Source organism: Podarcis liolepis (genome assembly GCF_965112155.1).
Source record: "Podarcis liolepis genome assembly, chromosome: 8".
NCBI lineage: Eukaryota > Metazoa > Chordata > Lepidosauria > Squamata > Lacertidae > Podarcis > Podarcis liolepis.
The window spans coordinates 57,288,149-57,305,904 of record NC_139560.1 but is presented as its reverse complement, the minus strand read 5'-3'; the positions used below and the strand labels follow the sequence as shown (position 1 = coordinate 57,305,904).

Sequence of the window (17,756 nt, the reverse complement as noted above, 5' to 3'; positions counted from 1 at the left end):
CTTATTGAAGAGGATGCTATGAAACGATTTGTCCAAAATGAGGTTTTGCAGCCCGTTGTAAATCATAACAGTATTATTCATGAGCTTTCATTCCATCAAGTTGTAGATCTATGGAAACTGTCAAGTGATAGAAGAAAGAAAAATGTATAGACAACAGACGGTGAAGTTAATAAATTGTTCTGGTGGAATACATTTGTCTTCCTTAGAAATAGCCTTTAGAGGCTATATATAGGTAACTTTTTGGTATAAGGACACTGGCAGAGAAAAGTGCAAGAGAATCTCATCCATCTTCTCTTTTTCAGCAATTTCTTTGAAGTTTCTGACAAAAGGTGAGTCTTTTTTTTTAATATGGTACTTATGACTCTTGCTGCTATTTATTTGACCACTGTTGAAACTGCAAGCATTTATAACATTGCGTGTGGAGGAGAATCCATGTATAATTCTCATGAGATAAACTTCTGTTCCATCTGATGCTGCACTCTAATTCTGCAGAGAAATTATGGAAGCGTCTCAACTAAAGAGGAACGGGGAGGAACTACCCACACAGAGAAGCATCATAGATGTTTTCCATTCCCAAGCTCTTTGAGGAACTCCCAAGAGCGCATGGGGAATGTGCATGTTCCAACATATCTTGCAAGATCCATAATGTATTCCCTGTTTTTTGTTTTCAAAAAACTAGTGCTTAATGAACTCTGACCTGGTTCAGATTAATAAATAATTAGAATATAAGAAAGTAATAATAAGTTCTGTTATTGAGCAAATGCAGCTAACTGTAATAAATAAATGTTGTATCTCGTTATGGAGAAGACTGACGTGTTTCCAACTTTGTATGCTCCACAGGCGGTGAAAAGGAAAACAGTCAGAAGTTACAGTCAAAAAGCACATGCATTTCATGTGCATGAACAATGAAGTACTATGTTTTAAGAAATGTTGAAGTACAAAGGGTGAATTCATTATTCTGAGAAATGAGAGACTAGAGCAGCAGTCCTATGGCAAGATCTGCTGGGCTGAGCAGCTTAATATGCAACAGATCTTTGGCTCAGCTGGCTGATTCCCAGGTTGGCCAGTGTTAAGTCTGGAACCCTGGCTCAGCAGAAGATATGCTGGCATAATGTGCTCATTCCAGCCTCAGTTGACTGAACCAAAGCTGGTGTAAGTACCTAAAAAGTGGTGTTCTACAGATGGAACCAGAGGGGGAGGGGAACCTAGGTTGGATCCTAGGCTCATTCAGTTCCATCATGTGACCTGGCAAGCTGGCACTGAACACTATTTTAAGGGCTTGTTTTCCCTTGCTACTGAACCAGGTTTGGATCTGGTGTAACTTTATGCCAGCTGAACTTACCCTGGCGTGCTTTACATCAGCTCTGTGTGCAAAGGATTACTCACTATGCAAATAGCTGTAACATTTCAACAGAGGTTTGTCAAATATCTTAAGATATGCAGAACTGGTTTTAGATGGAACAGCTAGCAAAGACTACCTGTAAAAAACGTAAAGGATCCTACTTGTGAATTATGATTTTAAACTCCCCAGATGTTTTAGAAGCTGTATCTGTCATCTTCACTTATGGGTTTATTAGATTTCTGTAGGTAAAAAAGCATAAGGGAGGCTCTGAGCACAGAGCTGTTAATAAGAGTGCATGCTTTACAGTGCATGATAATTGGTAGTTTGAGGTCAAGCTAGCAGTCATGAGAGAATTGTTGCCACTGTTAAGGGTACACATCTTATTTCAAAATAGGTTTGAGTAATTTTATGTACCGTATTTTTCGCTCTATAAGACGCACCAGACCACAAGACGCACCTAGTTTTTGGAGGAGGAAAACAAGAAAAAAATATATTCTGAATCTCAGAAGCCAGAACAACAAGAGGGATCGCTGTGCAGTGAAAGCAGCAATCCCTCTTGCTGTTCTGGCTTCTGGGATAGCTGTGCAGCCTGCATTTGCTCCATAAGACGCACACACATTTCCCCTTACTTTTTAGGAGAGAAAAAGTGAGTCTTATAGAGCAAAAAATATGGTATTTATTATAGAAGCTGTATTGTGTGCCATATTATTGCCCTGACAGGCAGTACTATAATTTAGAGACCTGAAAAAGCACAGTATTTGCATATCATCTGACCAAGCAAGCATTCATTTCTACAATAGATGTTAATAATATTTAACATGGTAGGAAACCTGGATAATATTCGAATATGTAGCTTTATTTGGTAAAAGCGCCATTGTTTCATGTTCTGAATTTTTAAACTACAATGTCTTCTAAAATTTAAAAAACAAACCTGTGCTCAGTTTTGTAGGGAACTCCTGCAGACTTTAGCCAAAAAGCAAAATGGATAAGGCTTCAATCTTGTAGTAATACCTTGGTTCTCGAACGGAAGCCATTCTGGAAGTCCATTTGACTTCCGAAAACATTTGAAAACCAAGGCATGGCTTCCAATTGGCTGCAGGAGCTTCCTGCACTCAATCAGAAGCCACTTCGGACGTTTGGGTTCCAAAGAAAGTTCACAAACGTTGGGAGCCAAAACGTTCGAGTCACAAGGCATTCGCGAACCAAGGTACGACTGTATATGCATAGAATTAAGCCCCACAGAACAAATTGGGACTTGACTCTGAGGAATCATAAACCAGGACTGCACTGTTTTGAGTGTGAAATTTCCTAGTCCAAACTTCACCTCGGTCATAACTTATACAGTGGCCATAGGTAAGGCACCATTTTCTCAGCCTTGGCTGTTACCACTGCAATATACCGTATTTTTCGTCCTATAGGGCACACCGGCCCATAGGACGCACCTCGTTTTTTTGGGGGAAAATGAATTAAAAAAAAATTCCCCCCCTCCGCCCTGGCTGCCGCCCCAAGCCTTGCGCTCACCTGCCCGAAGCACGGGGCACCCTCCGGAGGGCTCCCCGTGCTTTGGGTGACAGGCTGCCGCCCCAAGCCTCCCGCACCCGGCAGGACCTCCTGCCGGGCGTGCAAGGCTTGCAGACACTCGCCCAAAGCACGGGGAGCCCTCCGGAGGGCTCCCCGTGCTTCAGGCGACAGGCTGCCGCCCCAAGCCTCGCGCACCCGGTGGGACCTCCTGCTGGGCGCGCAAGGCTTGCAGACACTCGCGGGGGCTGCAGGCTGCTGCCCGCAAGCCTTGTGAGCCCGTGGGAACTCCCACCGGGCTCGCAAGGCTTGCGGATAGCTTCCTGAAGCCTGGAGAGCGAGAGGGGTCGGTGTGCACCAATGCCTCTCGCTCTCCAGGCTTCATCGAAAGCCTGCATTCGCCCCATGGGACGCACACACATTTCCCCTTCATTTTTGGAGGGGAAAAAGTGCGTCCTATGGGACGAAAAATACGGTAGGTATAATACTGCCCTAACCTTAAAGGGTTGCTATAAGGATTACTGAGACAGTGACTTCATTCAGATGCAACAGTAAACTATGATTTAGCATTATATGAATGAACCTCAGGGTTATGCATTTCTCCTCTTCCCTGCTGCTGCCACAAGATTGCAGGCATTCCCTTCAGCATTAAAGCACTCTCAGTTTATCAACAGGCAATTTTGAACGTTATCATAAACTGTGGTTTAGTGTGCCAGTAATAAGCAGCTGCAAGCCTTGGGTTCATGCACTTTCTTTCTTTCTCTTCTAGCATACAGTGGTGCCCCGCAAGACGAATGCCTCGCAAGACGGAAAACCCGCTAGACGAAAGGGTTTTCCGTTTTTCAATGCGCTTCGCAGTACGAATATCCCTATGGGCTTGCTTCGCAAGACGAAAATGTCTTGCGAGTCTTGAGATTTTTTTCTGCTTCCCCCCCCTTTTTAAGCCGCTAAGCCTTTAATAGCCTTTTAGCAGCTAAGCCGCTAAGCCTTTAATAGCCGCTAAACTGCTAATGGCGCTAATCCGCTAATCGGGTTGCTTCGCAAGACGAAAAAACCGCTAGACGAAGAGACTTGCGGAACGGATTAATTTCGTCTTGCGAGGCACCACTGTAGCTGTAATAAGAGATCAGAGGCTTTTGCATCTGTTTTTATATGTACAGAAACTGCACTTTAACATTTCATCTACACCCAAGGAACTGTAGTTAATGTAAGCCACGGTTATTTCATCCAAGTTCCAGGATCTTCAGACTTTCTTACTGGCAGAAAAGCTTTGGAAGTCTGTTACATAATTTTTATATGCACTTTAAAGAAGTAGTAGGTGAAAGAAATATAATGCAGAGAACACCAACACTATTCATTTTAATAAGGTAAAGAGCACATACCTGGGTACACTGCCTGTCAAGCTTCTTTCACTTGAAGATGTCGAAGCAGGTCTCTCTTCTATTTTTACATTTACAGTTTCTTTTGCTTTACGCTGCGGTGCTGACTTTCCATCTCCTGTCTTCTTTTTTTCACTGTCGCTGTCGTCACTGCCTTCTCCCAATATGTCATCAACCTGCCAAATGATCAAGCGTTAGTAATGACACGACAGTTTAGCAGAACAATTGCACAATGACTGCCTATCCGTATCAATGACTTTCTGATGCATCTTTTAAAATTCCAAGCTTCTCAGGGCAGCATAAGGCAATACATAAATTAATGCAACAGTCAAATGAGAATAGAATACTGAGCAATTACATCTGTGAAAAAAAAAGTATCTGCAATTTAATTTAATGTTTTAAATTGGATAAAACTGAATTAAATTAAATCACAACTTTGCCCCAATACTGGGTATGGAAAGTAAGCTACAGGAGAAGTTTCAATATGCACATGTTCTTGTTGATGTGTGGGGCATCAATAAATAATGACTGACTACTTCCAAATCATAGTTGTTTAAAATTAATAGAAAACTCTTGAAAATGGAAGAGTATATGACGGGATAGAGCGAGAGAGAATTCTACCCCCTATATATAGAGACCTATATAGAGAGAACCAGAAAATATATGTATTGAGAGATGAGTCTGAAAAAGCTCTTTAAAAGTTTTACCCACCACTTCTAAAGCATCCTTTTCTTTCAGGTTGTAGGAATGCTTGAATCAAAGACAGAAAAACTTCAAAGCACCATATTTTTTTGATTGACAGAGCAAACTAGCACAGCAAGTAGGAGGTATTTGTCTAAACTGGTATCCCATTGATGCTGCAATCATAATTATATGTACTATGAAGTTACCTCCTCTGACTTCAGCAAAATTTCAGAATAAATGTGCTTAGGATTGGACTACTGAGACAAAAAAGCCTGTGTCCACATTCTAGAGCTTGATGTGACTGATACTCTATATGGATTAACATCTAAGGCATATTTTCTAATGTAAGTAATAAAAGTATCCAAAGCTGAAGGAACAGGGATATAATAATACATGTTTGGAAATAAATGTTTGCTATAACTTGTAATTCCATGTTGTACGTTTAGGCAATGGCGAAAAACATTATTTGCTGCTATGATTAAATGCAACTGGAGGTCATACTGAGGAAAAGAAAAGTGTGGAATTGTGTAATGAGATCTAAGAAATTTTCCGTTAAACCTAAATGAAAAGCAGCTACTATGATTCTTAAAAAATGTTTTATTAGAGTACAACATACAACACTGTAACACATAAAATACAATACATCCAAAGTAATATCCCAAAAACCAAATAAGTAGTTATCCGACACAACCATTTGTGTAGACAAGAATGTAGTTTATGTTAACCAAAAAGTATTATATGTTTCATTTTAGTCATGTAGATAAAAAGCTGTACTGATCAGCTCTAAAAGAGTCTTTATCCTTTAAACCTAGTGCCAATTTTATTTTGTTAGATAATTTCCCCACAAGTGCTATTTAATAATAATAATAATTTATTATTTATACCCCGCCCATCTGGCTGAGTTTCCCCAGCCACTCTTTCCCCAAACAAACTTTATTATTATTTATTAAATTTGTGTATCGCCCTATACCCACAGGTCTCAGGGAGGTTCAAAGAAGCATTCTCCAAATTCTTGCTGCATCTTGTTATTACAAACCTGGCCACTAGTAAAATAGAAATTATTAAAGCTTTAAACCTGGCATAGGCAAACTCCAGCTCTCCAGATGTTTGGAAATACAATTCCCACCGTCCCTAGCTAACAGGACCAATGGTCAGGGATGATGGGAATTGTAGTCCCAAACATCTGGAAGGCCGGAGCTTGCCTATGCCTGCTTTAAACTGTAAGTACCTCCCATGAAACGATTGAGCAGTGCCAGCTGTGGACATTCAAAGGCATTTTGTTTGGTAATTGCTTTTATTTCAATAAATATTTGCTACCAGAACTGAGGTCCATGCCCGCCACATATGTTGATTAGAGCATAGCAATACACTGTCAATAGAGAAGGTGGGGTGGAAGATAATTCATGTTGCTTGAAACTGCAAAGTTCTGTATTTTCTGCCTTTCCCTGAATAAATGCTCCTGCAAAAGTGTTTAATGTTAATGTCTGCATACCCGAGGATGGAAACCAGTTACAAGACATGCTGGCGCCCAATGTATTCCTCCAGCACTTGAAATGCAAGTACAGAAATAACTAACATCCTTGAAGCGAACTTATGTATAAATAAAAAATAATAGTGTCTTCTTGGTTCTGCCATTTTAACGAGAGGGTGGTTTCACTAAATGTGATCTGTTTTCCATATGCAGTTTAAGAATTGAGGTCTCTCCAGCATTCATGAGAACATTCCAAGGCTTACTTCAGCTACACAGGCATCTAACATACAGACTTAAGAAGTATAGCATCCTCTCAGTCAAAGGCTTTATAATAATAGAATCTGAACTAATTTCTAGTCTTTTTTTCCTTGTATTGCCTCTATCTCCAGAGCTCTCAGGCTGGCTTCTTATATTATACCAGTAACTTTAACATAGCAGTCTCTCCACCACTACAAGGAAGACACAAAGGGGGAAAAGGCAACAAAACATCCTCTTCTCCCAAACAAAACAACCCCCCTCACTTTTGTTAGAGTTATTCAAAGGCAAAAATTAAGCATGTGCCTACAAATTATTTTTATTTTTGAAATTTTCACTCATACTCCAAGAGCCATAACTGTCCCTGCATCACTCAATATTATAGGAAAAGGAACTGCAGCCAAACCAAAACCTGATCCCTCTAGAGTCCACATGACACACTACTGATGTCATTGAAAGCCACCTTCCATCATTTCTCGGGTTAAGAACTTAATTCGTTCTGGAGGTCTGTTCTTAACTTGAAACTGTTCTTAACCTGAAGCACCACTTTAGCTAATGGGGCCTCCTGCTGCCATGGCACCGCCGGAGCACGATTTCTGTTCTCATCTTGAAGCAAAGTTCTTAACCTGAAGCCCTATTTCTGGGTTAGTGGAGTCTGTAACCTGAAGCGGATGTAACCTGAGGTATACTGGTTATACTGGCTGATAGGAGTTAGAGTCTAACAATCTATGAAGGGAACCAGGTTGATTACCCCATAGGCTCATAGGATGTGTTGGTGGCTTAGGGAATGAAAGGTTTCAGGTGCTAACTTGACTGCTCAAAGTTACTGACAGCTGATACTGCTCTTGGCCTCTGAGGGAGACTAAATTCCCTTGACACATAGGGTTCTGGTAATGAGCTCCGCAGCCCTCAAGGCTGGCACCCATGAGGATGACCAAGGGGGTGCTTGTGGTTAGGTTGGCAGGGTTCAGCTACCACTGGAGAACAGAGTGGAGTTGGCATGGCAGGACACTGGAAAGTGACTGTTCTGTGCTATGGTCTTCTGGTGGTGGTGGAGGAGCCATTGGAGTAACTGTAAACCAAAGACAAGATGCCTAGACAAGAAGCCATGAGGCTTAGTGAATGTAACAAGGACATTAGGTCTGCTGATATTCTGGCAGCCTGGGAAGAAATGCCTGGACACAGGTTCATTAACCTTTTTGGAGACAGGACTACCTGGGCTTAGGCTGTGTCCATTACGGCCCTAGGGTACTGAATGTTCTGAGAGGGCAGGATATGGCTTTTTATTTCTTAACCAGGAAGCTGTGAAATTCTAGTGTTGAAAGTGCTGAATGTCTTGTAGGCTTTCTACCTCGAAGGGAACCACAGGAGGTGGTAAACTAAAAACACCTTTCTATCTGAGGTGGAATACTTTTGTGAAGACTCTTGGTGCTGACAACAAACAAGCAAAACTTGAACTGGTGATGCTACCTTAAACAGGTATGCAAACCTGACAAACTGCCGCCTTGAAGGAGGCAATGGTGCAGCCGCTCCTGGGGGGAAAAACCACCCGCCTGGACCCAGAAATTTATTTCAACCACTCAGTTGTCAATACACCTTTTGCAGGGTCTGGTGATAACATGATTTCCTAAGCCTCCTGTAGGTAGACAAAGGAAAGACTCTCAGAACTAGGAACACTCTTATTTTTATATAAGAGAAAGGGATGGGCAGACTGGAGAATGGGTGGAGTTAGGGGCAAAAAACCATGTGCCGCTACATAGCTGCTGTTCCAGAATGACTGGAATCTTGAAGCACTCCTCTTCAGGAGCAGAATGCAAACATTTTGTTGCAGGTTACACTTTGATTTCCTGTGTTCTTCAGGGATGCTAAAAATCAACAAGCAGAATACAGTTTCCTTTTGATACAGAGAAAAGGATCATAGAATCATAGAATCATAGAGTTGGAAGAGACCACAAGGGCCATCGAGTCCAACCCCCTGCCAAGCAGGAAACACTATCAGAGCACTCCTGACATATGGTTGTCAGGCCTCTGCTTAAAGACCTCCAAAGAAGGAGACTCCACCACACTCCTTGATAAGATCTTGATAAGAAGAAACAAGTACACACTGGCTAGGTCTGCTTTGTAGGATACAGCGTGGGATAACTTTCAAAGCAAACTAAAACGAGGTTCCTAGAAATCGTCTTCCTTTTCCAGGCTTGTTATACTGCCATTGAACTATAATGATGACTCTAATTTGCCAGGATAGTGCATAGAAGTGTGGGTGGATGCAGAAGCCTCTGACTTTTGGTGCCTGGTTGTAATCTACTGGACAGAGACAAAAGCCAATCTTGTGTTCTGCCCAGTTGCATCTCTGACCCTGTCTCCTACCTGCATGCAGCTCCCACATTGTCCACAAGGGAATGCAGCCCTCCAGCTGAAATTTCAACTATTCCTGTTTTACTATGTCTTAGGGAATGCAAATATATCACAGGAAACTCCATTTCAACTAACTCTAAGTTTCAGGGCACCTTAAGACTGGGACACGTTATAAGAATCAGCCAATACAATTCTACATACATTCTGGGAAAGAAGCCATGTAGATCGCAAGTCCATTCTGCCTCCAGCAAATGGACCAGCAGGAGACCAAAACAGGCTGAAACATCCAGCACATTTGATGTGTGTGAACATAAAGACAAGTTGAGGCAGTGCTTTCGATTACTGATATTAGAACTAATGTACCTCTGCAAAAACTTGTAAGGACTTGACCATTTTTGGGGAAATTTTTATTCCAATATTAAAGTAAACAGTGTGTGGTTCTTGGGGAGTTATTCATCTTCAGATTATAGGCTACTAGCAGTTTCTCCATAGCAGCAGGGGATCCAGCCACTATTTATTTAAAAAATGCTTATGCAGATTGCAGCTATTCTTAGGAATTGCCTATACAGGACTTAACATTTTTACAATTCATACAGAGAATAAAAGCTGAGTAGATGGAAATAAAGAAATGACATTCTCTGGAGCAAGCAATTCTGACACACACATATGCAAAATAAAATCAGTATTAGTTAAGAAACTAACGAAGAAACCTCCAATTTCCCCACTATCCTTTAGCATCCAAATACAAAAGTTTTACTTCCCCATCATAAGGCTGAAGGGATACAAAGGGCATCCTTCATAAGAACACTGCATGAACTATGGGCTGCAGGTGCCACTGAGGTTCTAGTGTATCTGCTAGGATTATAGAGAGTCCCTGCATTTCATTTCTAATTGTGTTTCAACTTCAGGAATTGCAGTGATAAGTTCTGAAGTGTGGAGCAAAAATATTACTGGGTGAAAATGAGATAAAGGAAAAAATCTATGCATCAAGGTATTTCAAGAAATAGCTCAATTTCATCTCATTTGAGTGTATACGTTTCAGAATAAGACTTCATAATATTCAACTTTCATTTCATATCTGCTACACACATAAAAAGTGTTATTTCTTGTTAGGAAAGGAAAGCAGGGCCAGATATTAAGTAACTATACAATTAAAATACTTAATATCTATTACATGTTCTGCAGTATGTTCCATGTAACCAAATATAGATAGATGAGCCTCAGGTAGGAAACACTGGGTATTAATTGCAATAAAACTGTGCAGTCAAATTCCCTCTGAACGAATATAAAATGTATGTTATGCTAAGAAACAGATGATGTTTCCACATTCAAGTTCCCGATGAAGCATTATGATAACCCAGTTTATCAATGGAAATTAAAAATCTCATTTTTGAGCTTAACCCTCACTCTTCATCTTCCCATACCCTAGAGGCGCTTGGGTATCTCTATTGCACTAAAAACGTGTCATGTCACTTAATTACTTAGCAGTACACAATCGAACTCACCTCTTTATCCATACTTTCTAAATCTTCTTTACAAAGAGTGTATAGTGGCATAGTTTCAGACATACTTGGCTGGCGTTTCCGTTTAGATGGGCCAGGCTCTTCATTCTCACTTGCTGGCATCTCCTCTTCATCAAAAAGCTGTTGGTGTGGTTGAACAACTCTGAAAAAAGATTCAAAAGCTCTGTATTACATAACTGTTATGATCTGAACTGAATAGAATGTCAGGATAGATTCAGTTTGGAATACAGATCCATTTCAAAACTCATACAGTGGAAAACTTTGCCCCATTCTTCATGTTGCTCAATATGGATTTCCCTTTTCCACACTTCAAAGACTTCTGAAGGCAATGTCAAAACAAAGCTTTATCAATTAGAAATGCAAAAAGAGTGAGCCACTCATGACCCTGATTCTCACAGTAGCACTTGTTCTCCCACGGACAAATTAGGTAAAAGTTTGGGAACCTATCTTCTTTCAAATGTAGAAACAGTCCCTGCTCCTGCCAACCTAGCAGTTCGAAAGCACATCAAAGTGCAAGTAGATAAATAGGTACTGCTCCGGCGGGAAGGTAAACGGTGTTTCTGTGCGCTGCTCTGGTTTGCCAGAAGCAGCTTAGTCATGCTGGCCACGTGATCCGGAAGCTGTATGCCGGCTCCCTCAGCCAATAAAGCGAGATGAGCGCTGCAACCCCAGAGTCGTCCGCGACTGGACCTAATGGTCAGAGGTCTTTACCTTTACTATAGCCACCTCACTTGGGACTCTCACCCCACCATAACACAGACCCCAAAGAAAGCCTCTTTTTTTGCCACTAAAAATTGATCCAATTTTTCTAAAGCATTAGACCAGAACAACATTATGTAAAAAAGTCAAAAAGTGTTCAGCCCCACTGTAATTTGTTTTGGATAATATAAATGTGCTTAGCCAGAAGTTCTTCTTCTTTGGCGATCACTCGTAGCTGAGTAAGATTGTCTTACATAAACACGGTTTTAACAATGAGTCTGTGACTATGGAGGCCAAGTCTGGATCCACACGTCCTTCCACAGTGGGGACATTGGGCGGGAGTTGATCATGGTGTGGATTTGCCAAGCGTGCCTTCCTCCAAGTACGTTTCTCCCTTGCATCCTGAGTTCAAGTGTCTTCAAAGCCCATGACACCTTTGGTAAAGGCTGTCCTCCAACTGGAGCGCTTGCAGGCCAGTGATTCCCAGTTGTCAGTGTTTATGCTACATTTTTAAAGATTTGCCTTGAGACAGTCTTTAAACCTCTTTTGTTGACCAGCAGCATTACGCTTTCCAATTTTAAGTTCAGAATAGAGTAGTTGCTTTGGAAGACGATCATCAGGCATCTGAACAACATGACCATTCCAACGAAGTTGATGTTGAAGAATCATTGCTTCATCACTGGTATTCTCTGCTTCTTCCAGTACACTGATATTAGTTCTCCTGTCTTCCCAAGTGATGTGTAAAATTTTTCAGAGACACCATTGATGGAATCTTTCGAGGAGTTGGAGATGGTGTTTATAAATGGACCATGTTTCACAAGCATAAAGTAAGGTTGGTAGTACAATAGCTTTGTAAACAAGCATTTTGGTTTCCCTGCAAATGTCCCGGTCCTCAAACACTCTGCACTCCAACCGGGAGAAAGCCGCACTCACAGAGCTCAGGCAATGCTGGATTTCGGCATCAATGTTGGCCCTTGTGGAAAGATAACTGCCTAGGTAGAAGTGATCGACATTTTCCAACGTTACTTAATTGAGCCAGAAGTAACCACAATAAGGGAGAGAGTAAAGAAGGATACTTGTTTCCCTACTTTTATATTACAGGTGGCTAATCCTGTTGGGGGACTTGAACCCTACACACATACCTTTTCTGGTTTCTAAGGCTTCACTGAGTTTGGCAGCAGTGGCAGAAAGGTTTATTTATTTTAAGTAAATATGGAGCTGGGGTAGGCAGAATCCAGCACCCTGATTGGGATACAAAGCACCTCACTGTTTATCATTCCAGTTCATCACTTCAATTGTTCAACGAGTACCGAGGGAACATTGCCTCACCCTGCTCAGCTGATGGCAGGGATCAACTAAGGAGGGAAGCTCGCTGTGTGTGTACCTGTGGCTACCCCAATAGTGCATATTTTGTGTATGCGAGGGTGTGAAGTGGCCACACACACCATTGGCATGTGCTATACACACCCAACCCCCGGACTGCCCAATGGTGAATGCAGCCAGGCCAAAAAGGTTAGCCACATCTGTGTTACACTTTTCTTTAGAAAAAATGTAGCGTCATGCATGGACTCAAGAGCACCTATTGCAAGAGGAAAACACACTTGGGATTATTCTTTCACAATCCTGTTTAAAATCTTAATGCCAAGCAAAACTTGAAAATGATTTATGAAATGTTATGTTCATCTACCTGAATAAGGAATGTTCCCCATGGACGGGCAGAGAGAGAGGAGGAGCTGGTGCTTGAATATACAAAGACTGGCTGGAGCTTTGAGATCCTTTCCTAATTAATTTTCCAGTGTTGGGATCATAAAGCCGAACTTCAGGACCAGGCTGACACTTGGGATGAATAGGAGTTGGGTGGAAAAGAGCAGTCTGGAAAGCACTGTGTATATCTGGAAACATGGCAGGACTGTACTCTCTGTTAGATGAAATGTTTAAAAGACTTAAGTTAGCAGTCAACATTCCTCATATACACACATAAATACATACATATATGTATACTGTACAGTATATAAAAATGAGCACACACAAACTTGGCCCACCACATCTTCTCTCCTGACTATTTTAGTCCAGCACTGTCCCACCTGCCCTACACCTGAAGTCATACAGGGGCAGGTATGGGGCATATGTCAAATGTGGAGCAAGTAAGTGCAGGGCTTGGCTGAAAAGTGCTTTTCAAGTGCTGCTAATTTGCAGGGCCTGCAAAGCCCCTTGCACAGTGCTTCCCAAGCACCCAACAACCAGCACAGCATTGTGCACAGAACTTCCCAAGTGTTAACACAGGGCTTGAAAAGTTTGCTCAGACTTGTGTGCAGCATTTCCCAGTGTCTGATAATCAACTGGCCGGTGCACGTTTGGAAAGCACTGTGCAAAGGACTGAGAAAGCCCTTTGAACTCTCTTTTCCCACTCCAGCAGGCTAACTTGTTGACATACAGTATGTCGATCATCTAGTGTCATGATGATGCCAGATAATTGACAGGCGGGTGGTCCTGCCTCCTTGCCAAAGTTGGCCCATAGTATACATAGTGGGTTTGAACTTTCAACCACAGATCAGCAACATTTTTGGAAAACAGAAAAGCAATGTAAACACTGATTTGTGTCAGAAAACTTCTAGGTATTCAACCATTAGGTCATTAAAAAATAAATAAAGTGAGGGTCCTTATCCAAAATTCACAAAAAGAAAAGAACCACTTCTTAATGTATAGTTAGTTTTAGAACATACACCCTGGCTACATAATGCTAAATTAGGGATGGGGAACCTTAAAAGAGGAGTTATGCAGCCCCCACAAGTATCTCTGTCTGGTCTTCGGGACTCTCCCTAGGCCGCATCTGCTCCTCAGGACCCACTCCCTACTGGTCCAGCTCCACACCCTCCTTGATTGTTAGCATCTGGTTGAAATATGACCCTGAACTCTGATAAAGCCTCATGCTTTCCTGGAGTATAGAGAGGGGTGTATGAACATCAAGCCCACTGTACAAAGGTAAAAATTACATTACATTAACTGCTCAGTCCACTTTTGCCTTTGGCCCTACCCAGAACTGGCATGTGGCCCCCAGAAATTTGTCTAGAAAGTAATGTGGCCCTCGGACTGAAAACAGGACCCGTGCCTGTGCCAAACTATGGCTTAGTGCAGTGATGGAAACCCTAATTTAGACCGAACTACACAGACCCCTTCTACATTGATATAAAGAACTGTACATTAAAAATGTTCTCATTATGTCTAAAGATTTCCACATTCGTAGCTCAGCTGTAAAACAGCAATTATTTCCACAAGAATTCAGTCTTGTGGATCAGATTTTATTAGAGCACACCAAACAAAACCTGTTATTTACATTAAATAACATCAAAGCAATATTTCCAACTATAGAAAACATGCACACATATCCATCCTATTGAAACTATGGAGCTGGTCTGAAGTATCCTTACTCCGCCTAGTAAAACATAATGCAATTTATGTAATACCCAGCTTGATATTGGCCAAAGAAAAGCCTTGCCCATTCATGGAAACAACACATGTCTGGCAGCATTAATTATGCGATGGCACCCTTTAATCCATACAGCTTATGGATGTTTATGCACATATAAGAGGGGTTATTACTAAGGAAGTGTTTATAGGAATGGAGCACTAGCTCTATCTATCGGTTCTGGCTAGTTTTCATATCTGAATGAATAAAAACAAGATTAAAACAAAATGCTCCTAAGTTTGTGGTGCTCTTGGATCTAGGCTCAGACCTGGCTGTTCAAGCTGTGGCCAGGAATGCCTATGCAAAATTAAGATGGATACACCATCTGTGCCCCTTTCTGGCACCTTCTTGTCTTGCTTTGGAGATCCATGCCTTAAGTCACTTCATCTCGATTATTCTACATGCTCTATGAAGCTGCCTTTGAACACCAGGTGGTTTAGGCTTCTTACAGGTGGCTCATGTTAACCTCTTTTTGTACCAACTGCATTGTGTGCTTATTTATTTCCAGGGACAATTCAAAGTGCAGGTTTTGACCTGTTGAGTTCTAAACAAGTGGCTTGGGTTAAGGTTATCCGAAGGACCACCTTTCTCTGTACTGTATAACCCTGTTTAACTGGGATCTTCTCTTTCAGCTATTTGTAAGAATGGATATTAACCGTGAGCCCCATAGGATTTTAAACTCAAGTGTATTATTTAAATAATAAAACATTACTTTTTACCTTTGTGTTTTAAGGTAATCATCCTTCAAAGGAAACAGTTGTTCTTCTACTTTGTCCCAACGCTCCAAGCAGCTCCATAACCAGTCTGGATTTACAATATGGAGATTTTTATAGTTCTCAGCTTGCCGTACTTTTTCTGTGCCTATTTAAAACAGCCAAACATTAGCATAGGTGACAGAAAGGCTTTTCAATAAATCAGCACTGAGAACAGTTTACAGGGATTAGGTGCTGAATTCAGTGGGATTTAAGAACACAGCTTGGATGCTTTTAACATTCTCCCCATGCATTTAAAGCAGTCTGTAACATGGCAATGACTACAATTGTAAGGTCTTAGTTGTTTTCACAAAACCAGGATCCAGATGCAAAGGTAAGATAATTTTGTGTGTGCAACAGAGGCATATAGCATTATAGTTTTGCTGACAGGCCTAGCCAACTGTTCAGATAAACAACTTATGCATTTCTAGATACCAACAGCGGAAAGAAACACAACCTGGGCTAAAGGAGGAATGAAGAAAAAGAAGAGGAGGGGGATATGATACCCCGCTTTATCACTACCCTAAAGAGTCTCATTCTCCTTTCCCTTCCTTCCCCACAACAAAAAACTCTGTGAGGCGAGTGAGGCTGAGAGACTTCAAAGAAGTGTGACTAGCCCAAGGTCACCCAGCAGCTGCATGTGGAGGAGCAGAGACACGAACCTGGTTCACCAGATTACAAGACTACCGCTCTTAACCACTACACCACACTGGCTCTCAAAGTGTACGAATGTTCTTCAAAATAACTGAATCCTGATGGTGTCTTAAAATATTCATGCACAGAAATATATGAACAGCAGTATTAGAAGCTTGCTACATTGCTAGATGCTTTGTGTGACCACCTATTCACACAGAGCCCTAGTTCAAACCCATGTTTTGGATTTACTAATACTTACCAGCTCTTGCTGCAATAAGGTGTGTTGGCTTATTGGGGTCATCTTCATTCAATACTAGGTTTTTTGCAATCTTAGCTCCAAGTGCAGTAGCATGATAATGCTCCCGTGTTTTTTCTATGGGATAATTGGTTGGGTATAATCCACTAAATAATATGGTAACATCTGACAACACTTTTCGTTTCAGTTCTGGCACTATTTTTCTTATATCTGGAATTTCATCTGTTTCTTTTCTCACATATTTATCATACTTTGAGTAATAGTCCGTGTGCACCCGAACAAGAATCTCTTCGAGATATATTAAATGGTCATCACTGTCTGTATCGTCATCTTCCTCTTCCTCCATGCTTTGATCTAAAGATTCTCCCACAGTTATCCCAGATTGCTCACTATTTTGAGATTCTGTCTCTGCCTCTTTCTTGTCCACGCAACCATTTCCTAGGCTACAAAGGCTGTCTTGTTCACTCTCTTCATGTGCTTCCAGATCGAATGCCTTGGGATGTGGATTGATGCTAGGTGAGGATACAGAGTCAGCAGAATGGTTCAGCTGTCCGTCCTTTTCTACATTCGTATCAGTTCCCACCAGAGGCATTGCACTTTCCTCTAGTGCAGGCTGTTTTGATTTTCTCCAGCTTCTCTTTCCTTCATTTTCACTATCTGTAGCAGAAGAGGAGGAAGATTTCCTAGCATCCAATCCACTGTCACTTTCACTATCACTCGACAATTCAAAGTCCAAATAATTTGTAGTTTTGTTTTGAATCTGTTGTTTGCCTACAACTGTCCTATTATCATCGTCTGAAGACACATGAGATTCCTTGGCACTCATCACATCATTAGTAACATCCATTCCATGTTTAGAATCACTTAAGGAGTCTCTAACTTTATCATTGCAATTCAAATTCCAGGATGGAGTCTCACTGCCGACAGAGTTATTGCCGTTTACTTCATTTGCAGATTTTTGAATGCCATTGCTTTGTTCGTCTACATTTCCCACATTCTTTGCTTCTTCAGTGTCTCCCGTTGCTGTTGCTGGGTCCGATGCCTCCGTTACTTTTGAAGAATGATTTGCTAAATTAAAAGATATGTATGCATATTAAAATGAATCAGTCTTTGAAGCCAAAATGCTTAGTAACAAATATACAAAAGCTAAAGACACTTAATCCAATTATGCTTATCTTTATTTAAACCAGAAGCCTGGGGTTGTGGTGGTGGTGGAAATAATAGATGGTTTCACTTACGTTTTTTAGGTCAACAAATAACTAGCTCAAAACCTTACATGGAGATTCAATTGTTTCAGAGGATGAAAAAAAGGTTGAACATCCTATTACAACATAGCACTCAAACACAGGGCACAACATGTGTCCCACCTTTGGCACCCTGTGCTTGGGTAACCCTGCCCACCACCACCCTGGCATCCACT

At 41.4% G+C, this 17,756-nt stretch overlaps 1 protein-coding gene across 1 annotated transcript in view; it reads right to left on the bottom strand.

Moving 5' to 3' along the window:
- CTDP1 (CTD phosphatase subunit 1) overlaps positions 1-17,756 on the bottom strand; it is a 48,283-nt gene that overhangs the window by 11,294 nt on the left and 19,233 nt on the right. The window contains exons 8-12 of the mRNA XM_083518608.1: positions 16,340-17,404; positions 15,412-15,553; positions 12,914-13,144; positions 10,510-10,669; positions 4,243-4,415 (exon numbers count right to left, since the gene is read on the bottom strand). Of these exons, the coding sequence (XP_083374734.1) occupies positions 4,243-4,415; positions 10,510-10,669; positions 12,914-13,144; positions 15,412-15,553; positions 16,340-17,404 (1,771 nt within the window). The remainder of the gene's footprint in view (positions 1-4,242; positions 4,416-10,509; positions 10,670-12,913; positions 13,145-15,411; positions 15,554-16,339; positions 17,405-17,756) is intronic.